Raw genomic sequence first — 26,544 nt, forward strand, 5'->3', positions numbered from 1 at the left:
TATGTAAATGTAGCTTAAGTCTGGGTACCTTTTTGTTTGTATTTTATACAGGGACATATTTTATTAACTTGCAAGTAGACAGATGAGCAGTAAGACATCTCAAGTTCACTCAATAGTAAGTGACTATTTGGCAGAACTTAACTTTCAGTAATGATAACTGTTCTATGAAAGAAAATTAAACAGCTCTTCTGAAATTTCACCTTCTTTATGAAACTGTTTGACATATCTATGTATGTTCCTTCTCCTCAACATAAGAACAGCAGCAACTTCCATTAGCTTACAACAAATTTGCATACAACCAATTGCAGAGGAGAACTGCACACCATTGCCCTGATTCTTCTTCTGGATGGGATTTTGCTTAAGTATAATTTTATTCTGAAAAGTCCAAGTTTTGTATTAGGTTTTACCAGGTTTTTGTTCTGGATACCTCCTGAGTTACTAATGATTTTACAGAGTTCAGACATATGAGGCACATGGTATCATCACCATTACAAAATTTGCAGTTACCCCTTTTACAACAGCCATTAACAATGCATTGCTGTTAAGTACCTTGCTGAGTGCTCTGTGCAATAATCTCCAGATAACAGCATTCACCACCACTTTGCTCAGTGTGATGTATTAACTATATTTAATAGCTCTGGAATACAGCTAAAGAGCCGGCTGCCTGCGCCTGAGTAAGGAGCACAACCCTCCAGTGCTGCACCAGGCTCATGAGAAGGTTGCACTGAATGAAGAACCACGTTTCAAAGCTGGGTTACGAGGAAAGAACAAAAGTCACAGCAGCAACAAAGAGCAAAAGCACAGACAGAAATAATCCAAAAGCTGCTCAGAATTTAACTAAGGAGAGACTGTCTGCAACAGGAGGAACACAGAGCAGAGCTCATGGAGGTGTTTTAAATACAAAAAAGTACTTTGCCCTCTGTGATCTTTCAAGCTCAGTTTCTCTCCCCCAATTCCCCAGCCTTTAAAGGGATACCAATAAAATCTGAAGTTTATGTAAGTCATGTTAATTACAAAATGTCTGTAAATCAATATGCATATGCAGATCGAGAAGCTGTCACCATTTTAAGAGCACAAGCATGAAACACCAGTGGCTGAGTTAACCAGATAGACTGAAGTCCCCTGACTGAGTTAAGCCTCCCAGTGGAGGCCAACATGAACAAAGCCATGTCAGATAATATGCACATTTCCCTTTAAATACCAACTTCCGACCACAGTGGCCTTGTATGTTCATGCACTCAGTCCTCACAGTCTGCTGGCCACATCTGTCACAAGTTATCACAAACTATTTGACATTGAGGGGATTTGCAAATCCACTTCTTTAAGCTGGCAATAAAATGAGCCAAGTCCAACCAGTCAGTTTAATAAGCCAGTTTATCAACTCCTGAAGCATCAACACCAGTCCAGGTCACTAAACAAATACAAAGATCATTCAACATGCTTAGCCCCTGTCCTGAGTCAGCAAAGCTCCAAGCAGTGTTTCCTGTGAAAGGAAATTCTGTCAGTATGATTGATTCCCTTGGAAAAGACAGGTATGTCTGGCAATGGTCTGTCATAGAAAAAACTTTTAAATCTATTTCTGTAAAAGTATTGTAGACACATGATGACGTAATTGGCAGGAGACCCACATGGATGTTGCTTTCCCAGGTATGAAGCAATCCAGTCATTAAATAGTTAACATCCTCTTTCTTTGCCATCCCCCACCCTCTCCTGGACAAAGGTGGCCAACAGATACATTTACACAAACTGGAAAAGTTAGACAGTAAAGATCTTTCCACTGCCAAGCACAAAAAGGAGGTACATCCTTGAGGTGATGCTTGTGAAGCCAGCGCCGAGTGCGTGCACCATGAGCTTTTTACATCAGCAGCTCAGGGAGCTGGAGAACTGACCAGAGCAGGAGTCCTTCACCTGGTCATGCAAACCAGACAGTGTGCTGCAGAGGAGAGCCTAACATACTTATTTATTAAATATTTACAATATTTAATAAAAAATAACCAATTTTATTACACAGCCTGAGAGATTTATTATCTGTAAAAATGTAATGATCTACCATTATCTCAGTTAAAATCTAAATTCATAATAGGGAACACACACATTCAAATTTTCATATTCTTAGCCCTGGAAAAAAAATGCATTCATTGAAGATATACATACAAACAATTTGGCACATCTTTTCAAGAGCATAAGAGAATTGCTAGACAAAGGAACCTGAACATTTAATTGTTTACATCATGCTATAATCCAAAGACTCCAATTAAGTGTACAGCCCTCATTAAATAATTTCAAAACTGTCATTGCTCGGAAGAAAAGAAGGTATTGCGTTGGGCTAACTAAAGTCTCCTCAGAATGGCCATGACAGGCTAAGGATGGATCTCAGGCCAGCACCATTTCTCTAGCAATAGTTAAAAAAAAGCTGTCCAGGCAAGTGTATGAAAGCAGAGTAAACACCTAGTGACAGACACGTAGCTTGCTCTCCCAGACTCAGAAATATGCAACTTCAAGGGCTTCCTCAGATGGATGGCTTCACTCAGTCTAATAGCTCTTGACGGATTTTTCTTCCATTAATTTACCCTGTTTTTTGAACTCCTGCAAAACCTCTGGTATCCACAATACCCTGTGCCAGAATTGTGCCACTGGGTGGTAGGTGAAATGGCATCCCTTTTGCTTTGGTAGGAACCTGCAAACAGCTTTATTTTGTGCCCTTAATCCAAGAAAAAGAATGACCTTACATGGACCACTTCTCATGAACTAATCACGCGCCATTTTGTTCCCAGGATATTTGATTCCAGTTTATGTAAGTTTCAGTATATTTGACTGTTTTTTAAACAGAAACTGTTGCAAACTTTTGATTATTCTAGATACTTCTCCTCACTCCTCTCTTCAGCCCCCTCTCCATTTTTGGGAATAAGTTACTTTGTATGTGAGGAGTGGAGAACAACACAGAAAGGAAAAATGACCTTGCATAACACCACCACAGCTGGTTTCTGTGAGGTATGAACTGATTATTTTTGACACTTTCCTTCTTTTTGAAATTTGCCATCACAAACATGAGAACAAAAGACAGCCAACTCTGCCTTGTAACAAAAATCTTGAATTACCTATAATGTCAGCTATGGCTCTCTAAAATCAAAACCAAGACACAAAAAGAAACATTTCTCCTCAATGTAAACAGCATTTAAACACATGCAGAGAACAAAATGCCTCTACAGGTAAGTATTCAGCCACGGACTGCTGGGTTCCAACCGCCCCTTTTGTGCTACAGCATTCCACAATGCAACTAGAAGACCCTCCAATATTTTCTAATCACATGAGACACTTGGTATTCAGTCTAGATACATCCTCAGCACCGTCTTTACTATTAATCATAAGCAAAATATGACGTGAAAGGAAAAACAGAGGTTTATTTGCCATGTCCAGGAGGCTTACAAAGGTGATAGTCCTCCTTTACTGGGGGGATGATAATCTAATGGGCAGGAACACAAGTTGTGAGAAAATGTGAACTCTTCCTGCCCAACTTATTTTAATGTCAACAGCACCGAGATTTGATGGGCACACTTGAACCATCACCTGAAGCTAAAAAACCTGAGGGTGTTGTTCTGAAGTCACATGCCAGGCTCATTTTCTTTACCAAAGGCACCTTCCCTCTCCAAGTCAGTCACTATGACACTTTAAGTCTTCTGTCACAGCCAGAGGCAAACTGGCCTTAATAGCAACTCCTGCCAGTGGTGAGGGCACAGTATGTATCACGTGCTGAACAGGAAACTGTAGTATTGCAATGTAGAAGAGTTCAGGGCAAAGTAAGTTTCAGAGACACAAGAGACAATATAGTCTGTACAGCATAAACTAATCAGCACTTTCTGGTAACAGAAAAAAGGGCTTGAAGTTACCTCAAGAAAAAAAAAAATCAACTAGTGTTGATTTTTAAATTGTACATTTAAATAATCTGATCCTTCTTCAAGATACAATGCATACCCTTTATATCCTCATGGGATATTCCCCACCCTGTTGACCTGAGTGATTCTGAAGCACTGTAAGGAAAGATTCAAACTTCTTCACCCATTCACATCTTACCCCTATTTTGTAATACAGACTCCAGCATGCATTTAAATTGAAACTGTGGAGTTCTGCATTGATGACAGTGGGAATAGTTTTCTTAACAGCCCTTCACACATTTTATTGACAAGATCCCTCTAAAGTAGGAATTTACAAATCTTTTAATGAAAATCCGAACTCAATAGTTTTATTAGTCATGGTCTTACAGATCAGCAACAACATCTAGTAAATTACTTTATCTCTTCTCCGACTCATGTTTGTCTTGCCAATAATAATGGTTACACAGAAAAGCAGTACCAAGGAAATAATATTTTATAAATTTTAAGTGGTATTGAATAACTGCAAATGAAGGACATTGTTATTATTACTGCCGTATCTATTGCTCATCAGTAAACCACAAACCTCATTTTGCTCAGTGCTTTCTGTCTGTATTTCCGTGGGGCAAACTCAGAGCTAAGATCACATTAGATCACCCTCCTCCAGGAGTTCTTCTATTTGCAGAAACTGTTCCCTTCAAGAAGTATTTAAATCTTTAGCTATTAGCCAAAAGAGAAGCTATATTCATCCAAGTATTTCTACAGCACTATAACAGATTCTACACAAGAGAATTTTACCTAATTGTCTTAATCATAGAAAAATAAAATACACACTCTTTGCAGCAACATAAAATAGTTAAACCCAGCATTTTCCATCCCGGATCAGAGTTAAGCATCAAAAAAACTATCAGTTTGTCCAAAAATAATAATAAATAGTCAACAATTTCCAATTTTCCCTGAAGAACAACAATTCCTTTAAAGGAATAACAATTCCTTTGAAGTTGGGCCCAATGGAAGGTCTGATGGGATTAACTAACATTAAAGTATTAGCTCACAGACAAGGTCAGGCTACTGTGGGTTTATGATTTCCCAAATAGTGCTGGATTCTACCCAGCTCACTTGAAGTGCCTGCAAGAGCTTGCATTTGTCTGCAGCCATCCAGGCAGGTGAGCCCTTAAATGTAATTAATTCCTCAAAGAACAGGTATACTTCATACCAAAATTAACATCTGATCATTAAAGAAACCACAGCACTAGGTTTTACACCTGCTAAAAAAGAAAACTGTTAAGTAGTGTTTATTCTCTATTTTTTCCATTACTTTGTCTGTCTACACTATGTGAGAGGTCTACAGAAAAGAAAAGCTGGTTCAGCAGTTGACTGTAAATAGAACACTGCAAATATTGATGAAAACACTGAACAGAAGGAATGGCAAATTTTCCCACCTCTATTTTAGTTCCATGGATTTGAAATGATAACATCAAGTGCACCTTTATGTCACAAGTTTACAGGAAAAACAACACACATTGCAGTTTGCTGCGTAATTACCCTCATTAATAGTTTGGTTCAACATCCACCCTAATCAACAGAAGGAGTTTGGTTCTTATTGCCTGCATTAACCACCACTGACAACTGAAATGCAATTTCTCATACACCCATGCAATGGTATGAAAGGTCTGCATTTAAATCCTGCATTCACAAAGCCTGTTTATCATGATAATTATTTACTAATAAGAGATTCAATGCTTTACAATAAACTATCATTATGATATCTTTTTTCTTTTAAAGGTTTTAATATAGAAAATGAGAGCAGTAATATAACAAACTTTTTTTTTTTCATAACAAGCAGAACAAGCTTTTCATGCTATGAAAACAATACATCTGAGAAGATGGAACAGGCTTATTTCAGAATATTCCTAACAGCCATATTTTAGTTTTAGGGGGTAGAGAGGCAGGGCAAAAAAGAAAATTAAATTACTCACACTTGTATCCAGGCTGCAGATACTGATTGTATCTTCATCTTGAGTACTCTGTTTCCGTTTTTTCTATAAAGCAAAATGAAAAGAGAGCTCAGTTTTGACGAACAGTACCAACTACCATTAGCTTGATCCTGAAAGAAGTACGCATAATGATATCATACACATAAATATATGTGTATATATGGTTAATTATCTCTCATCATCATTATAATCACCATGTATGTGAATATAAACTCTCTTTTCACAAGTTGAAAAGCTACTTATTAGCACATAGTGAATTAAATACTGTTCCTTTTTCTGCTTCAATTAAGAAACTTAGTTCTAGCTAAAAGCATAAGTAATTATTCCATGTTGGAAATTTTACTTTGGCACTTGATACGAACTTTTGTAACAAATGAGACTGTCAGGAAAAGAAATTCATGTTTTTTGCTGAAAGCCTATACTTCAGATTTTTCAAGGCCTACCTTCAGCAATCAAGTCCTATCACTAGACAGTCAATATAGTGAGGATAAAAGGTGACATGTACTGCAGGAGTTACATTAACTTATGTTAGGGTTTCACTTTCCATGTCAGTGATTGCATTCTGCTCTATATTCAGGTTTTGGGTTTGCAAATGGCAAAAAGCCCTCCCTCATGTAATTTCACAGGTTCACCACAAGATTAAATCTTCATGCACTTCAAATAAGTATGAAATGTCATTTAACAGAGCTTTGCATTTTCTACCAGGCCAGAAAGATTCAGGAAATAAGAGAAGTCACAGAAGATATGATTCTTATTTATCCAGCTGTGTTGTCTTCCACTGTCAACCAGAGAAGCAGTCACACATTATTGTAGCTGGGATTCATTTTCCAGTCTAGAGAAGTCAAAGATGAGCAATTAAGAATGCAAAAAACCTCAGACAGATGACATGCAGAGTTCATAGCTGATGGGATTCCCAAAGCTCAGCTAAAAGGCAGAGACTGTGCACAATGCAGGTATTTTTCATTTTAAAAAAATCTAAAAACAGTATCCCTTCCCCCCCCCATGTCCATTCTCCCAGCTCTTGCGAAGCCTGGAGGTTTTATTTCATCAAGCCAGTGAAACAACTTTGAATCCGCTAGGTCAAGCATATGGTTTCTGAGAACTGTTTCTTTGATGAAAAAAGATAAGGAATATTTATCATAAAATCCAGATGTTTTGATTTCATACTGTTTTAAAACTAAACTCTAGGTGTTGAAATCTTTTATATTTACTCATTTGTTTTCAGCAGATCTTTGACTCATTCAAATAAAATTTTTCTTATTTTCAGAAAATAACTTCTGATACTTTTTTAACAATAATTTCAAAGTCAGGAACAGCTGTGTTTTAACATCTTTATTATCCAGAAACTGGACCATGAGTTCTGTCACCACATTACACAGTGAGAAGTGTCTTATGAAAAGCAATTCTTCACCCTTAGGCTAAGCACAATCAAATCCCCTTTACTGTTACAGTATGGATTTTTAGCAACAAGTTTAAGGACTGACTAGAACACAGAAATTTCTGAACCAGACCACACTGAGCTATGAACAGAAATATCTGAAATAATACTGACTATGTTTGCTTATCCTGTATCAGTCTTTTGTAAGGTTTGTTTTTTCCCCACAGGATAAACTAATCTGAATTACTATTCTAGGGTTAGCAAATGTGAAGTCGTTGTGAAAAACACAAAACAGGGATGAAATCTGTCAGGTCAGTACTTTGGCCAGAGGGTAACATCTCCAAAGATTCTAGTGAACATGTTGCAGACTGTTCTTCAAATCTAATTAGAATTCTGGGGACCCAAATGCATGCATCCTTTAGCTGTACTCAAAAAATCATATATTGATTCCACTTAAGTCTAGGCCAAGTCTTTACTTCACAAAAAGAAATTATAAAACTGAAAAGTACCAGCCCTCCTACACAGTGGACACAGGTTAACTAAAAATGAAGGGTGTTTGCATTTGGAATACAGCTTTCTACAAGAGAAGGAAAAATTAAAATGGTGCATGGATCTGGTGTACCTGAGTCTATACTAACTGATGCTTCTGGTGCGTGGATGGACAGGATGCAACTACATCCAGAGCTTGGGATGGTGTTGCTTTAAGTCTGACATCTTAGACTCGATTTCACTGGTAATGGAGTGTGACAAATGACCACACACACAACAAATAAGCAGCTCCTTTGTTAAACAACCAATTACAAGATTCTTACTGCAGTCACACGGCTACAGATCAACACAGAAGGTGGCACTTCCAACACAGCCCAACTCTAATGAAAGTGGATTGAGACTATAAATGACATAACACGAAGTACAAGTGTACTAGGCAAGGCTACAGGATGAAAGTGAATTGAATGAGGCAGGACATCCATTTCTGCAGGGGGAAAGTTACACAACAACTACTTGTGGGCTTCTAACTGCTACATTCAAAGTCGGGAACTGGGTCCAAAACACAGAGGTGTTGTGGCCAAAGCAGTGGCCATGAGGACAAGCATCCACAGCAAGGCTATTCAGGTAAAGCACAGCACAAAATTGAGTTAGCAGGAATTAAAATGCTCACATCTTGTTTAGAGGCAACCTCTTTGGTTATGTAACTAAACATCGATACACTCCCAAGGAACAAATCAACTGTTCCATCAGAACATCAACTGTGATGTACCAACCAAAAGCAATGAAAAGACAGCTAAAGTGTAGGAAAAGCAATTACATAGTGAGTAAATCTGGGACAGCCTCCACAAAACAGATCTCTTGCTCTACCTCATACTTCATTGTGCTAATCAAAGGATCATTCCTCACTTTAGTTTTGATCTTCTACTTACTGAAAAGTAATACACACTCACAAAAAAATCTACATGTTATCAGGAAGCTTGCAATTATTATACTCCTTATGTTCTCTGTTAGTGGTTATGCAACACCAGTCATTTCATATAGAAATTGTTAAATATTAACCACTGCAGGCAAGAATCATGTTTTAATATTTCTGAGAGTTTCAAGGGCTATTACCATTGTATAAGGGGGAGGCAGAACTCCATGAAAAAAAAGAAAAAAAATCCAATAATTGAGCTACCAGACCACAGATAAATTTCTTTGCCCATAAGAAGTGGATTAGAATCTAAGACTGCAGTGGATATTGTGCAGGAAGCATAAGGTGCTCATTAAATTAATCCCTGCTCATTGTGAAGATCTTTTTCCCAAAGGAGTTCCAAGTCCTGTCTCAGCTACCACAGCACAATGCAGCTGACCCCTGAATCTGCCACGTCCCACAAAATCACCCCTTAATTGTTGCTCTCCATTTTATGTTTTAACTCACGCGGCACATGAAGCAATACAAACCTCTCAACAAAGGAGCCCAGAAGCTCTGTCGGGTGTAGCAGCCTCCAGCCAAGCCCAGGGCATGGCTGGGTGAGGAAGCACTGCAGTGTCCCACAGCAAGGCAGGCTCTGCCTCACTCCAGCCCCGCTCCCTCACCGTCCCCAGCACACTTTGACATGAGGATGTCCCACTGCAGCACTGAGTGAACACAGACACAGTGGTAACTCCACACTGGGCTATGAGCAATGGACAAATGCCATCTCACCACAGAGCATCTCTTTATTAAAATTTGTACGTACATGAACCAAACTAAATTGGAAAATGTTATGATGCTGTTTGCCTTGCTGGGAAAACAGCAAAGCTTGGAACACGTCAGTAACTCTTTTTTTTTTGCACAGTATTTGGAGGCCTTAAAAAATGGGTACACATCTGCATGAAAATAGTAGCAAGTACACCTTCTGATAAGGAAAGTGCCTGTGTTTTCTGACTGACCACACAGGTTCATTACCTGCATCTGAACATGTACCTCTAGGCTGAAAAAGCTTTTTGTATCACAGTTTTGAATCCTAATGTTTGTGATCCTTTTGTTGCCCAAAAGGCTGTGGCTACATCCACAGTTACAGAGACAGGACACTTCCTGGCCTTAACATACCAGGAAAGAGTTGCTTTCCATAATTATCTCACAGGAGATGAGGAGATAAGATATCCAATTATATATTAAAGTAATGATTTAATTAAAGGAATTAGAGTAATAAGACATTGTTATAGGAAGGCTGGATTAACATAGTCTCCATCACAGTGTTTTAATTATCAATACCACAGATTTATACTTTACCACATGGGAGATGAAATGCAAAGATGCACAAAAATAGCTTGACAAAACCCATCCTGTGATGGCAAAGGAAATGCTTTTCAGAAGAATTGCCGACTTTTGTTAAATCATCTGTCCATTCTAAATGCTTAGAAATGTGTCTGCACACAGATTGGTATCAAAATAAAAAACATTTCAAGACAATGTATTTGCATAGGCACACCATACCCTTCAGACCTTCTTAGTCACAGACTCATTTCAAAACCAAACACTAAACAATTTAAGGCCTTTCTTTCATACAAAAATCCCTTCATTGTAATGAAATACTTTTCCCATGCCCCCAAAACAAGAAGTCCAAAACAAAGAAGAATTAGAAACCATTTAATTAGTCTGTATTTAGTGTTTTCATATGAAAATTATATTTTCTAAAACAGTCTTTCCAGAATATACATCTGAAGACACTTCTATTTAACTTTGTAAATAATGGAGACATAATATATGATTTAAATAAATGTAATTAGGTAGAAGTGCATATATATACACATACACACCACACATATAAAAAGATATACAAATACATATAACAAGCAGATATATACACACATTTGTAATTTGAAATAATTCAGAAAAGGGAAAACCATTTAGCTAACAAAGTTTTGTATCGTTTTTAGTGTTGAGAAAAAGGCAGGAAGGGATTCACTGTTCTGGGCTTTATGCTCCTCTCCAGTTTATGGTACACTTCTATCAGGGACAATATCTGTATCAGACTGAGTTAAAAAACAAAACTAACAAAAGAAAATCAATTTGAAGAGATCAAATAGAGCAAAAATAAAATCAAAAGGGATTAATGTGGAAGGAGGGGAGAAAACTGATCAAATACTCAATAAAAAGTCAAACATCACAGGCCAGGTTTAAGCCACACTCCAAAGGGTGGATTATGTCTGCATGAAAAGCAGCATTATTACATGATTTTTTTTTCTTTTAATTTGAAAAAGCAATCAGTATCTCCTGAGCCAGCTGAGAACACCTCTACAAGGAATCTTCCCACCCAAAGCATTATGCCTTAGGAATCACAGCCGGTGTTGAGGCAGCTCGGAATAAGGCAGGAGCATAACATCACTTCTTTATAGAAAGACATCAAATCACAGCAGTAATCCAGATTTCCATGTGAATTTCTAGTCACACTGTTTTTATATAACTTTTTTTTTTTAAATCCAGTTAGCTTATAAATTCTCTTGATGTGTAAATACTTTTTAGCAGCAACATCCACACATATATACTGAAATACAGATGTGTACTTCTAAACACCCTTCTAATTCTTAAGTCTCTAACATGTACAGAAACTGGTAAGTTCAAAAGAATATTCAGACACTACAATTCTCATTCTTTTTTCTTTGTAGTTTGTCAGTGTGTCCACACCCATCCAACCAACACATTGATTTCTCTTCAAAAAGCCCTGAAAAGCACCACTTGCCAAGACCATATTTATTCCTTTAATGACTCTAAAAATTCCATCTGCTGTTGCTCCTGTGTTATAAGATCTGTTTCAAGTTCCCATTTCAAATCACATTCAAATGATCTCAAAGTTATCAAGCTCCCAGTTAGTTACACCACACAGTATAGAGGACTCGGAACAGTCCAGCAATGAGGCACAAACAGTACAAAACAGATGTTAAAAGGAATGCAAAAAGAGAGGTATGATGAAAGAAAAATCTACTAACTGGACTGGAAGGAAAGTAGACAATGTTTCAATTCTCCTGTCTAATTTAAAATGTTTCCAAAAGTTTAACAGTTGACACAGCCAGCAAACAGAAAAGTTAAAACATTTCAGTTTAGTCTTCCTAATACAAGAGGAAGAAATTCTGACTAAAAGCTTCAGCATTTTTCTTAGCATTTTTCATTACTCAGTTAATGAAATATGCCTTGGATCCAGCTTAATCACTGGGCAAGAGATTAATAATCTTCTGTAAAGGTTAGTTGAATAATCACTAATTTAACATTTCCTGCCACAGGTGGTGGGCTCTAGCCCCACCAAGCAGAGTTCAGAAGTGGACTAGAAGAGGCAGCAGTGATGTTGCATTACCCGGCTTCAAGCCAGAATGATACTGATACTGAGAAAAAGAGTAAGCCTCACACAGAATTACACACTTTCCATCATATCACACTCCTGCTGCACTGGCATTCAAGCATCTAAAATGAAATAAAGGGAGAGATGACAAAAAAAAGGCCAAACAAAATCAAAGAACTCGAGCCTGGCTGATACAATGCACAGTTCTAGATAGTCTGTATAGCAGGAGAATGTGACATATTAATCACACAAACAGCTCTCTCTGCAATCCCCAGCAAGAAATATCTACACTTCCTGTTGAATATGGGGCTTGATTCCGAGATAACCAATTGCAATTTCACAAGAAAGTGACATTTAATTCCCTAGAGTTTAAGCACTTTCAGAAAGAGGTGGCTCTTCCACCACATTTAGAGGTCAGCCCTCTTTTCACTTTACCACAGCCTGTCACTCACGTTCATGCCAATACCAGTGAGCCTCCCTGTTCATCTCCCACTTCCGTGGCTGTACCACTGACAAGAGTTGGTGGGATGTGGAGACAAAAACATCTTAAAGAAAGTTTCCTCAGAGCATGATGCTTTTTTTAGCTGAATGATGCATTGTACATGCTTTTGGAGACCATATTCTCAGAATAGTGAATTCTAGCACAAAATTTTTTTGAAATTCCAGAACCTGCTACACAGTTCTTTATGTTATATTAGCAAAAGGAACTTGAAACCAAAAATTCTTTAGTGTTATAACAAAACTGGTTTCCGTGTACATTTCCACTGCCCCCTGCTGTTTGGAATACCAGAGACATTCCAGGTTTCATCTTCTCAAGAGTGACACAAAATCCTAAACATTATTGCTTTTAAGGGAGAAATGGCCAGAGATGACCCCAGTGCACAGCCTGCACTGAGCCTGGGACACAGTGAGGACAGTCCAGCTTCCCACCCTGCACACATTCAGCTGGCAGGAGCCCTGGATACTGGTGTTAGGAACAGAACTTGCTTGTTCCTGGTATTCCAAAGAAAACAAACAAATGAAAAAACAGACTCTGCTCTGTTACAGCACAGTGAAAACTGCCATGGAGGTGAGGTCATCTCTGCCACTGATGGCTTTCACACTTTTTAAGCACTTCCAGGAGTCATCACATCTCTGCTGGCCAAAATGGCAGCTCCTTGCCAGCCTCCCCTGGCCACAGGCAGCAGTCTCTGCTTCTGCACTGCTTGTTGTGATGGAGATTTTCCGGTCAATGTAATGCAAAAGGAACACTGTAGTGAACAATGAAATGAAAGTAATATTCAATGTGTTTAACATTAACAACAGGAAATGGGTGTGCATGTACGGGATGCTGTAAGGACAAGGATTAGCACAGCTTTGTTTCAGCCATGGTATTTACTCTGTCTTTATTTAACCTTCTTCCTTCCCCTTTTTGGAAGACGGGGAAGAGGACCAGTAACTGGAATCTAGAAAAGATAATACACTGAAACTTTTGCAAACTTTACTGTAAAGTCCAAACCAAATTTGCTAAATAAATTACATTTATTTCTTTAACATAAGAGTTTTCTGTTGCATGAGAATTCTCAGCCAGAATTTGAACAATCCTACATAAATTATGCTTTTAATTAACACAATCAATATCTAATGATTCTAAACTCACTTAGTATATAAATAAAAAATAAGATGCAATTTAAATGAGTCCATACACTATTTGGATTCATTTTCTGTTCTTCTCTCAAATACTTTTCAGCTGGGACCTGTCAGATCCAGTTCTTTATGTCTCCAAGCAATATAATCAGTCAGCATGCAAACAATCCCTGGATTCCTTAGTCTTTGGCAAGCTGAGGTGATGAAGTTGCAGCTCCTGGCCTTGTATGTTTGTGCTGAGGGAATTTAGCATAGGATTGGTTGTAAAAGCGAGAATAATCAAAGTTGGGGTGTTTTAATGCTCTAAGTCTATTCTTAAAGGTTTTGTGCACTTGCAGGGCACACAGGCCCTTGAACACAGAGTCACTGAATCCCTTAGGTTGGAAAATCCCTCTAAGATCACCAAGTCCAACCATTAACCCAGCACTGCCGAGCTACCACTAAATCCATGTTCCTCAGTGCCACAACTACGTGGCTTTTAAGCACTTCCAGGAATGGTGATTCCACCACTGACCTAGACCACCCGTTCCAGTGTTTGACAATGCTTTTGGTGAAGAAATTTTCCTTAATATCCAATCTAAACCTTCCCAGGTACAACTTGAAGATGTTTCTTCTTTTCCTGTCACTTGTTACCTGGGAGAAGAGACTGAGCCCCACCTGGCTACATCTTCCTGTCAGGTGTTGTAGAGCCTTAAGGTTTCCAGATCCCTGATTTGCCTCGCACTACAGGCCCCCACCTTGATCACATATTTCGAAGAACTTCAAAGTACAGTTTTAGTCAACATATACACAAATATTTTGAAATAACTTGGCTTTCTAACTGAGAGGACGCTCTCTAGTTTTCCAAGAAAGGATGCTCTAAACTGGGGCTGGAGCTGCAAAATTTGAGATCACATTTGTTCACTGGTGTCCCTAATGGGCTACTCTTATTCACATACTGACAGCCCAAAATCAAAACTCAACACAAATCATTAAGAACAACCAAGTACACTAAACGCTAACCACTGCAACATGTAAGACAGGTTGGAAAGTTTTTATACAGCAGTTTGAAATGAAAGATTCTAATTCTATACTTTGTTCTACTCTTAATGAACACAAAAATCAGGAAGCATTTATCCCCAAAATATCTAACCTGAATCTCCCTTGCTATGAAAAAAGCCCATTTATTCCTGTGCTACACTTGGCAAATACAGAGAACAAGTGCCCACCTTGCAACTGTTCACACACACTCAGAGATAAACCTATACTCACATCTGATACCAAGTTTTGTTTTTCTATACACAAGATGCACAAAATCTTTTAAACCTCCCTCAAAGGCTGTATTCTCTACAGTTATTATCTATCTTGCTACTTTTCTATCCACATCTTTCCAAAGGCCAGTGTCTGTAACAGCACCCAGTTTTCCAAGTGATACCACATCCACATGCTGCTGAGCAGAATCATTCTGCAGTGTAAACACACTGTAAATAGGATGTGTTACAGCTTTCACTTTGACAATGGAGACAATAATGCATATTGCTACAAATATTCCCCTTTAAACCCTAGCATCAGCCAAAATTCACATTTTCAGCCTAGGAGATTGAGGCAGAGATGTTTACATGGGTATGACAGAAAAGCAGAAGCAAAGACCTAAACCCGTCATCCTGCAGCAACCAACGACCAATGCAGAGAGAAAAATAAACCGTCCTCCATCCCACTGGGAATAGCAGAGTATATTACCTCAACCTTTAGTAAATTTCTTTCCTTATAGAAGGAAGCATTCCTGCCAAACAACATTTTGGTTTAATCAATACCTAATCTTAAATCCTGGCATGCTTGGAAGGAGTATCTGTGCAATTCCAACTTATACACAAACAATAAAAAGTTAAACCATCTCGATTCACGCTTACCTGATGATGCACAAACAAGCAGCACCACACCATGAGTTATTTTGTATTGTACTCAGATTTTAGGAGGTTCCTTAATTTTCAGCTTGACAGTGAAAAGTCTTTGCTACAAAGAAGTCCCTATGTCTGTTCTTCAGTTTTCAGCAGGAACTACTCCCCATGCAGCCACACAGTTTGCTCGCTTCCTGTCATGCAACACACTGCAGGTGTCAGAAGCTGAGGGGTCTGTAATGTCGTGTCTATCTCTGCTGTGGTTTTTCTCTCACACACTGCTTCAAAATAATATTTTAAATAGACAAAAGTGTTTTACAAACAGCCAGTAAGTGAACAGCACCAGTGTGGTGAAGGTAAAGATATACTAACAGGTTTCTAAAATAACAGGTAGGTGTTTGGGAACTTTGAGTCTCTGTAACTGAAACAGTCCATCTCCCACCTGTGCAATTCTTAAACAGCAGCAATGGGCTTTAAACTCAAGGGCAGACAACTGTCTCCAAATGTAGATGTCTCAGCAAACAAAAGAGCTGGTAGATACTGGGCAGAACTTTTAAATATTTATTTTACAGATTTTTTTTTTTTAAGTATTTGAACAGTTAGGGGATGTGCTTAGCAGGAGTTCTTAAAGTAACGGAAGCATAATGATAAAAAATGAAGTACAGGGTGTTTTAGAATCAGCCCAGAATAAAGGAGCAAAGATAAGCATGGCAGAGCACCCCAATTTTGCATAAAAGGTCAAGTGCAGGCTTTGATTTTATCACTGGTAGTTCAATATAACTGAAGAATTACATCTCACTCTTAATCTGTCCCTATCCTGTTCAGTTTTTTGTGGTTTGCTCAGATCTGCACAGAGCTGTTTTTGCCAGCTGCAGAATTCTGCACTCTTCCACTTGGCAAGAATGTCAAGATAAATTTAAATTTGGGGAGTAAGATAACAGCAATTCAAACTTCATCTTTAAAAAAACCAAGTCCTTAGTGAGCTGCTGCAATCTTTCTTCTGATTGAAAATTTCTGCTGAGCTTGGAGGAAGAAAATAAAAGGTGAAACTGATACCAGTGAGCAACCAGTTCCTTTGAGGAGCCATGACATTACTGCAGACAGAAAATACTGACTGAAAGACCTTTCAGAATGCAGACATTTTAGGCCAAGACTTAAAAAACTACTCAAGTACATCCCTCTTGGTGAAGGCTATTGGCCTGTCTTCCCTGCCCAAAGGTGAGCTAAAATCCAGCCTAGCCACCTTCTTTTCAGACCCTTCCAGCAGAACATACATATAAATTCTATATATAAGCCTGAAATATTTTTCAAGCATTCTTACTCTCTCTTTATTAACTTAAAGGTATTTCTTAAATAATCTTTTACCCCATACAGGAAACCCTAATCCTCTGCTGTCAGAATCTGGTAACACCTCACCCAGGATCAAATACAGGAGTGCAGTTTTCTCAAGTGTTATGATATCTGTAGCCCTTTATTTGCACCAAGGATGAAGTCAGGTAGGCAGGCATTTTCCAATCAGATTTCCTGGTAGCATTTGGATTTCCGTATTCCACTTCCTGGAGACCACAACATGTAAAGACTTTAACTTGTTATGCTTCTTTATATTTGCACTTGCACTACTCCTCAGGCCATCTATAACCACCTGCCTCTGCAGCCATCAGAATTTAAGAAGCCTAAAGGCAGATACTACAGATTTCAGCTTTGTGTCAGGCTTTTTCTCACCAGTCTAATAAACAACATTTAAAGCAGTGTGGCCCCCTACCTGTATCAATCAACACATATTAATGGGATGGCACAACCTGCTTTCTATGATCTGAGGACAGAAAGCATCCTATCTGTGTTTTTTCCCTGCAGTTGCACACACATCACCTCCAAGGTACTCTGCACTTTGTTGACAGCAGCATCAAGGGCATCCACCTGAAAGAAAGTGCAGCTTGAACTTACTTATATTGTAAACAGCCACACAGGTACCAAGGAAGGAAATCTAAGATACCCTATCTGGATTCCAGACAGCAACTTCCTCAAAAGAATGAGGTCCAGAAATCAGAACTGACAAACTCAAAATATGTAAATATATGAAAGCTGCTCCTTTGGCCCCTGTGTAGTTACAGCACTGTTGCCCACTCCAACAAAACATAAAATGAAACGAGACAGCAGAATGAACATAGGATCGAATAAATAGCCAGAAACATCCACAAAGCTCTGGAAGGGAATTAAATATTGCTGTAACTATAGTTTTCAAGAACAGAGAATGAACACCAGCTATTCATTATTTAAATTTTTTTTAAAAATAAAATTAAAAAATCTGACAACACCAGGTCTCAGAAAGTTTCCTGCCTTAGGATTCTCACTTGTAAAATGCCCAAAGCAGCATCAAGGGCTGCATCAAGGCATAAGGCTGGAGCCTGTCAAATGTTTGTAACCAGCAGCACATGATAAGTCATTATTCAGACAGCATACAGTTTCCAGTTGCTATATCAAAAATCACAGCAAAATGCGAGCAAAGCTACCTAAGCAGATTCACTGTTGCTTTCTTCTGCACAGTTCTTAAAATTATAGATATTTCAAATAGGAAAATAAATACATAAAAACCCTTCTTCCCGGGCAGTATCCTACTGCTGCAACCAGGATTTTTTACTGCACAAAGGGGAAAATACACATCTCAAGTGTTGTGAAGTTTGACCTTGCTCCTTCCAAGGGCTGGGAGAGATGTTCATTAGTAGCAAATTCCCTGTAAGACATCGAAATTTACCCATCCCATCTCTCATAGTACAAACCACTGTATTTGTAGTTTCTCACATATTCTCCCAGAGATAAAGATCTGAGGAACTCTAAGATAATGCTTCCCAGAATGTGAAAAAGATTGCTATGGCTTGCTGAAGACATTTAAAAGAGAATAATTTTTATTTTTGCTTCTAGGACTGTAGTAGTCCAGAAGCAAATGCCACACCAAACTGCACCAGCCACTGAGCAACTGAGGACCCTCAGGAAGTGCTGCAGTTCTCTCCCATCTCCTCCCAGTATCCTTGCAGGCAGGACACAAAATCTAATCTAATCTTTTTAGGATCGGTACAGCTGCCCTCATTTCATGACCTTTTCACAAGGCTAAAGCTCTGCTTTGGACTGGAAGTGTCTCAGAGGACACAAGGATTGTTGAAACCTATGACTGCTACTTCTGAGGATATTTAAGGCTGTGAACAACTGAAAACAGTGCTTGGAAAATAAATAAGTTTTGTAAATTCAGTGGGGAGCCTGCTGGCACAGAGATTGAAACTGTTTTCTCATTGTGCATTATGAGTGTTTTAAGAATACTAAATTTAACGCTCTCTGAAAAGCTTAACAATTTAATCACAATCTAGAAAGAGACACCACCAGTGTACAATTTTTGCATTAAGAACAATGTAATAAATATTTTTAAGTGTGCATTTTACATATCCTTAGAACATTACTGCAAATCATGTCAGAATCATATTATATACACTGCTTCATACATCTTCCATTAGAATGGAATATCCCACTTCAAAACATGTAACAGAATCCAGCAGTTACAAAGATCTGTCATCATGAATGAAATTTAAGAGCTTCAACAGGTCTGAATTTACTTTAAAAATTTTAATTTAGTATTCTTAAAGAAATATTACAGTATGTTCTTACATACACTTGGATTGTAAATTCTTTAGAGAATGTTTATGTGATATCCAGCAAAATGGAGACCTTGTTTTCTGGTTGCTACTGTAACAATAAAATTTGTTTCCAGGCTGCAATAAATAGAAGACACCACCATACTGCTGTTGTTATGCATTTGTGACAGATTTTAAAAGATGGCCATAATTGTTAAGTGCTGTGTACATTCTAACCACAGCATTAGCTTACAAGAGGAATCTTGCTCTTATGCTTAGAAATAATTAGGATTCATTCTACAACTGAGATGTTTGAGCAAATCTGGCTGTGAAAGCACCTCTGTGTTTGGAATGAATGAGAGCCCTCCTGGAGAAACCAACAAACCACTCAAAATGCTCCTTCCAATCAGAAAGAACTCAAATTTCCTTTTCTTTTCCCATCAGCTCTAGGACTGTTTGTAAGCTGTTTCAGAAGTTCAGAACTTTTCAGGAGGTTTTCCTCCTCTCCTGGTCCTTAAAGGGATTTTGTTTAGCTTTCTGTCACAATTACAACTTGACTAACTAAATTAGAACCTGTGGAACTGCAGAGGGACTGGAAATGGAGAGGTAGATGTTAGAACAAAACTTCCAGTATGGAGGATTTCCCAACTGTCTCTGGCTATGCTTTTGAAACCTTTTCCAAATGTGTAGTCCATCTATTTACTTTTACTTAAAATTTAATCCACAGCTTTAAATAATAATACCTAAGCACCACCAAATTGGAAGTTTTACAATCAGCTTAGAATGACCAGCGAGTTTTTACAGTACAAGCACTAGGAAATAAGAGAACAGACCATCATAACAATTTGGAGAAAATGGAAGGAGCAATGTTAAAAATGGATCTTTGTAACAGGTTGTGATAACACCAAGTTCTCCTGCAAGCATCACAACAAGTAAACAAAACAGCAATTCAAGACCATGTGTGCAGCCATTCATATCCACTAGACATTTGAAAATAAAATTGCTAACAGAAAACACTGTAGCATCAATAAAATACTAATTATAGTTCAAAATTGCTTCTAAAATGTTGGTTTCTCAGACTGAGTGGCACCAAATTCAGCTGGACAACAGCACCAGTCTGTCAACCATTACAGGTTTCTGAAACAAAGTCACAGGAAATAGTAATTTCACATCACATGCTCTCAAAGAGCAGCCACTGGTGGAGTGAGGGGAAACAAAGACAAAGAAATGGGCAGAGCTGGATTTGAGTTAAATTGAACAGGGGTCAAGTTCATCTGCTGCTCAACAAAGAAAAGAACAGTAAATGACAGCAGGAGTACAAGGTTAACACCCAGTATGATTAAAGACAGGAAATCTGCTCTATAACAGAACATCCAACTTAGCCAAAGAGGATCACAATTGGACCTATCTGCTCTATCACATGCTGCTTCTAGCTCAGTATTGTCTGTATGTGCAAAATAGCTGGCATGGAGGGTTTACAGCATATACAGAATATTTCTACTATAAATAACAAACCACACCCGGAACAAAAATAAACTTGTTACAAAGCACTTACAAAGATCCATAAAATAAAACCCTACAACAGTAACAGAATGATTATATGGAGTATTAAAGAAAAAACCAAACCAATTTTTGAAAAGATAAAATTAAATTATACAAAACCCTTCCAAAAGGGAGATGTTACACTATTTTCATTATCAGAAAAATTCAAAGTATTAATTGAATAACTGAGCTTTAGTAAGCAAAAAAAGTCATGGGGGAAAAGTCTTGCAGATATGAAAGCGTAAAAGTCTGCGAAGGTCTTTTCATGAATGCCTCAGCCAAGTGCTCCATAAGGCCCTAAATATTTTTGCCCCAAGAAACATAGAATCTAAAGTGTATTTTCTATAACTACCACATAATTAACTTGGAAGCACCTCTGTAAACTAGGTGGAAAGGTTTAATGGCTATGTACTTAACTCATAGATGACTTCAGATGTAAAAGTTGTTAAAGTTTAATAATCAGCTACTGAATTAAGTTAATTAAGTCAGTGCAAATTCCTAAGCAGTACAGCACTCTCTAGGCAGCACAAGCAGTAATAGCCCATAAAACATGCACAAGTTTGTCTACCTGAGTCCCAAACTATTGAAATCCTGGAACACTGAAGTCTAAAGCCCAGCCCACATCATTCTCCTTTGTAACTGATTTATAAACAACTCACAGATGTCTCTCCAGCACGTTCATGATTTTTGCCACATTACTGTATGCAGAGGACCTTGTAATTTACAGTACCCATTGGTTCTACAAAGAGATATGGCCATTTATCACAGGCCTAACAACCAACACATCAACAAACCATGTTTTGCTGGAATTTCAAATACAACATTCTAGCGTGACATGACCAATCTCGCATCACACGCTGTGGGTAGAAGTGACGGTCATCAAACCATGCTGACTCAGCACATGGCTTTGGAGTAATACATTTTTTAAGTCTTACAAATTGTCTAACTGGTCACTCTGAATTGGTTTATGAATTCAGTGTATACATTAAGAATACAACAATGCTGAAGTGTTTTGAAACTGCGGATGGAATCAACTGCTATCCAGTTACGCAAATGCCACACAATGAATTCCTGATAGCATCTCTATTTGTCTGCCAATATAAACCTTGCTGTTCCAAGAGAAATTAGTCTTGTGACTAATCAACAACAGTTCTAATGGTTTGCTCAAAACCAAAACCAATAACAAGCTAAACCATTTAAAACTCCGCCCATAGATTAAGCAGGGAGACATCAAACCCAACTCTTCTACAAACAAAAATCTGTGTCCAGGGTGTCTATTTGCTACCATTTATAAGCTCCTGTCTTCTGAACTAGAAATTCTGTATCACAAAAGGATATTTGTAATGCTCCTTACATTGCTGCTACCAATGGTGTGAAGCTTCCCTGCTCCTGCAGTGCTCCCAAGGAAGAACTGCAAGAACACACTTACAGAATTGCTTCTCACTATTTCTGTTGTCAGGTATCAGGGGCATTCTGGTCCAGGAAAGGTCAAAGCTGGACAGCAGCATTCCAGCTCCTCCACAGAGGCAGACCAAAGGCACGTCTGAGCAGAGCCAGGCAGTAAAAGAGACGAGCTGAGACAATTAAACTCTGAAATGAAAGAGCTTGAACCCACTGTAAGAAGACAGAGGAAGAGATGTAAAAGGAGCCAGTGGCACACAGGAATTCATCATCTGTTGGAAAGCAGAAAAGGAATATGGAATTCTTCTGTTCAAAGACAAAGGGGGATGAGTCAGGTCAGGGACCAAGCATCCACCTGGCATCTCTTTAACCTGCTGCAGGTCAGAAGACACAGGACTCTGCAGAGGTAAAGGGAGGAAGCAGCAGCACCAGAGCAGCCTTGGGGAGCAGGACACCCCTGCCTCAGAGCCTGTCTATGGCGTGGGAAGGAACTGACTCCTGACTGCTGTGGCACAACAGGTACAATCATTCCACTCCCAGCTATACTGTGACTACACAAAGTAATCACTTATAAAAACATGCTGTCAACGACATAAAGTAACCATCCGAGGAGGAGGAGGCTGTTTAAATTGTGCCTAGGAGTATACTGAACTAACAGAAAACCACACATGTTTTTAATGCATATGGTAACTTGTGTTTTTAAATCATACTGGACATACTAAGAGATAATGATATTTAAGCATATTTGATGTAGAGACATTAGTGCATAACTTCGTTTCAACAAGTATGAAAAAAGGCCTGTATGATACCACTTCTAATATGTTTCTGTTACAGGTAACATCATTGCTTAAGCAAACAACTATCAGTGGATACAGAAATTAAGTAAAACCAGGCAGAATCCAGGAGAGGTACAGAGGTGCTTTCTATGGTAGTAAATAATTATGTAATTTATGCAATTAATCATCAAGTTAAAGCCATGAAAGAACTTCTTTTCTCTCTTAGCAATTCTTATCTTTTAATCTTGAGATTCGTGCACCCTGAAAGGGATAACTGAAGTGTGCCAGTCTGCACAAAAATATACTGTTTTCTAAAAAAAAAGTGTGGAAAAGTCTGGAATTCTTCTCATTTGGCATGACAAACATATTTTCCCCCACAAACATTTGTGCAGTAAAACTAGCAAAGAAACCACATCTAAAATTGACTTTCAGCATATTAACACTTATTTATGTCAGCTTTCTCATAAATTAGATCAGCCTTCCTCACAGGTGACCACATCTGCAGCTCAGTTAGATGGTTTTGCAAAACTAGAAAGGAAACAAGAAAGGACGAAATAGGAAGAAGACTCGATGCAATAAATTATCTTCAATCTTCAGTCAACTGTGCACTAAACACATGCCTCAAACTATTTCAAGTACAAAACGTTGGTTTAGATTTCACTATTTTTAGCACTGAAGATCTTCAGCCAAATTTGTTGTGCATGGCAGGGAGGAAATAAAGAAACCATCATAATGGTTCAGATGTCTGCTCAAAGCATGCAGGAAATGATGCTCTCTTGGTGGAACAGTGGAGAGACATATCAGAGACAAGTGCAGACAAAACCAGCATCCTCTTCAGTTCTGCCTACAGCCCAACATTCTTCACTAATCAGGTAATTGATTGACTGGCAGTTTCTTCATAGTCACCTCACACATCGTCATAGCAACACCGTGTACCACTACTTCTGCAAATGTACCGATTTTATTTAAGGTTTGTTGGGTTTGTTGGGTTTTTTGGGTTTTTTTTCTAGAAAAACAATCATTTGAAGACTTCCATTTGCATATCTAAGTCTAGAAGCATATCCTGCTGGCATAAACAAAGTGAGTGCTTTTAAGGGAGCAGGAAGGGAGACAGATAAAGTAGCTGAAATCTCAAACTCTCAAGAGAGATTCTTTTTCTTCTTGAATTCAGAACTTCCTTATTTATAAAACTGACTGCTCTTACTGTGGTAAAACATAGCATACAAGCATATAATTCAAGACTGTATCAAAACTACCAAAAACTACAGAAGCTTTAATCCTGACATCTTCTAATTGTATGTCGATGACTGTACAAATGTAATCCTCATTTGATGGAATGCTTTATGAAATGAAGCTGTTTCCCATCCTACGCAGCAACATAACACATTATTTCCACAGACACTCAGAGCAGCATATTGACCTGCTCTCTCATAAGCACCAAACAGCAAGGCTGAGGAAAGCCACTTATCTGCATCAAGGTTTTAAGGGAATGGTGGCATGGAGATGAGAAGAACAGTGAGAGTTAATGGCAATCAGAAGATAAAGCAAAAACAGAATTAATACTAATTTCTGTGCCAAGATCTGTGCTGGTGCTTTCTTTATATTCATTATTAACCTGCCTCTGAACTGCCTCATCCCTTCAGATATTTGTGTTTCTTCTCCTTACCAAGTCCCAGGCACAACTTGCTCCCCACCCACATCATCTTACCATCTCAGGGTCAGCACTTGCGAATGTTGAACTGATAAACTTGCAGTGTTATATAGATGTCTTCCTCCACTTTGTGCTTCCATCTCTCTACTTTTACACTCACTAGCTTACCTCCATTTCTATATTTTATCCATTTCCACTCTCTTTCTCTCCCAATTCTTTCACAGCTGTTTGCTTTCTCCACCCTGACTATCCCTCTCTCCAAGCTGCAGATTCCTCCTCTTTCCTTCTCCAATCCTATATCCAGGATAGGATTTTGCTTTTATTCCTTTTCTATATTCTGTATTTTATATTCCTTTGCTTTATTCCTCTTCTATTTTAAGTACCACATCTAACACCTAATCTTCTATGTTCTGGTCTTCCCTTCAGTGTGGGATATTCTTATCTCCACAGGTTCTGTTTCTTCCTCAGGAATGATAGTTCTCACTATAAATACTTTCCCTCCATAATAGTCATTTTCTGGACACATGACTATAAAAATCTCTTCAAACCCCAAATTAACCTGATGTCTTCTGCGTATGCAGGAGGAGATTTACAGCAAAAAGATTTCACTGCTCAGTAACTTTAAGTCTAAATTTTATCCCAACCAGGTTTGATTTACTCAGTTAAAAAAAGAAAAAATTAATAAACGCCTTTCTTCCCACTGATATCTAAACACTGCCCAAAATTCTGGAAGACACTGCTACCACTATCTAAAAATGACAGAAACATGGTATCATTCTGACATGAAAATCCCCATTGAGAGAGTTAAATGCGATCTCTAACCACAAGGCTCGAAAGAGCTGCTCAAGATGGAAATCAGCTTCTTCTGATAAATTAAGTAAGGAAAAGAGAAGTGCAGAGGAGTTTCTTTGGTAAATGTGTACCATCTGGGCCTTCCTTATCTTACTCTGAGGTTTACGTTGGTGTATGTTCAAGGCTTCTTTAACATGTCCCTCTATCAGCATGATACTGGGACATTGAAACTGAGTGAACTGACTGCAAAGTGAGGACAGGGAGATGAACACAATGTTGCAATTCTGTGCTAATCACTTTATTCTTTATTATTTTTTGTGACTGTTGAAATGATCCTGTATTATAGTCTGTAATAATAGATATAGTAGTTAAAAAAAAACATAGCCATGAATAAGTCAGCTCCAGAGTTGTGTTTGTTATACTCAGCTGTGGCTCTGCTCCACTGTCAACATTAACCTAGAGCTCTTTTAGCCAGCAAGGTTTTAGTCATGTTTGAGAAAAGACATCAAAGCCAACCTATTATCTTTCACCATCTCTATGAAAACCTGTGTGACTTCAAGTCTGCTTACTGGGCTTTTCATAACACAATTTTTCCATCCATCAAAATAAAGTTAATGCTCACACAATGCAAACATCAACAGACACTTAGCTCTCTCTTTTCCAGTGCTCAGCTATCTTGGCTTCAGCATCCAAACAGATCAAGTGAACGACTCACACAGGTTCTTCCCTCGATGCAGCCATTTGTTTCAAACAACTGCAACTGCCTACTATGCACTGTATGAAATACTACAGCTGTAGAACTTGACATCTGTGTAAGTAGCAAAATTTTAAGTTTCCTTAAAAATAAGGTGGCAGTCACCTGCCACCGATCTTCATTTCCACACATGAAGGAAGCACACTGAAGATCCATTAACTTGCTGCCTGTTTTCTCTAATACTACTATTCCTACCTCCTTTCAGGTTCTTGATTCTGAAGTGTTTTACTCCCCAGTTTTCTGTTCTTTGTGTACAGCTCGCTCCACCTGCACCACACAGGATCACAGACCTCATGCTGCCACTGTTAAACCAGCCCTATGTCTTTACTTCAGTGAGCTACTGCTCTGAACTTGGGATCATTGTTTCTTCAGCTACGACTCACACCTACAATATTCTTCCTACTATTTTCATGCCCACCTTCTTCCTCAATTACTTTTCCAGCATAGCTGGGAGAGAACTGGGGGAAACAC

The 26,544-nt window shown here is 38.4% G+C and overlaps 1 protein-coding gene across 1 annotated transcript in view; it reads right to left on the reverse strand.

Annotated features, from left to right (window-relative positions):
• Positions 1–26,544, reverse strand: part of ARHGEF3 (Rho guanine nucleotide exchange factor 3) — a 110,894-nt gene that overhangs the window by 47,692 nt on the left and 36,658 nt on the right. The window contains 1 exon segment of the mRNA XM_039559056.1: positions 5,849–5,911. Coding sequence (XP_039414990.1) covers positions 5,849–5,911 — 63 coding nt within the window.

The sequence above is a fragment of the Corvus cornix genome, chromosome 12 (assembly GCF_000738735.6).
Source record: "Corvus cornix cornix isolate S_Up_H32 chromosome 12, ASM73873v5, whole genome shotgun sequence".
NCBI lineage: Eukaryota > Metazoa > Chordata > Aves > Passeriformes > Corvidae > Corvus > Corvus cornix.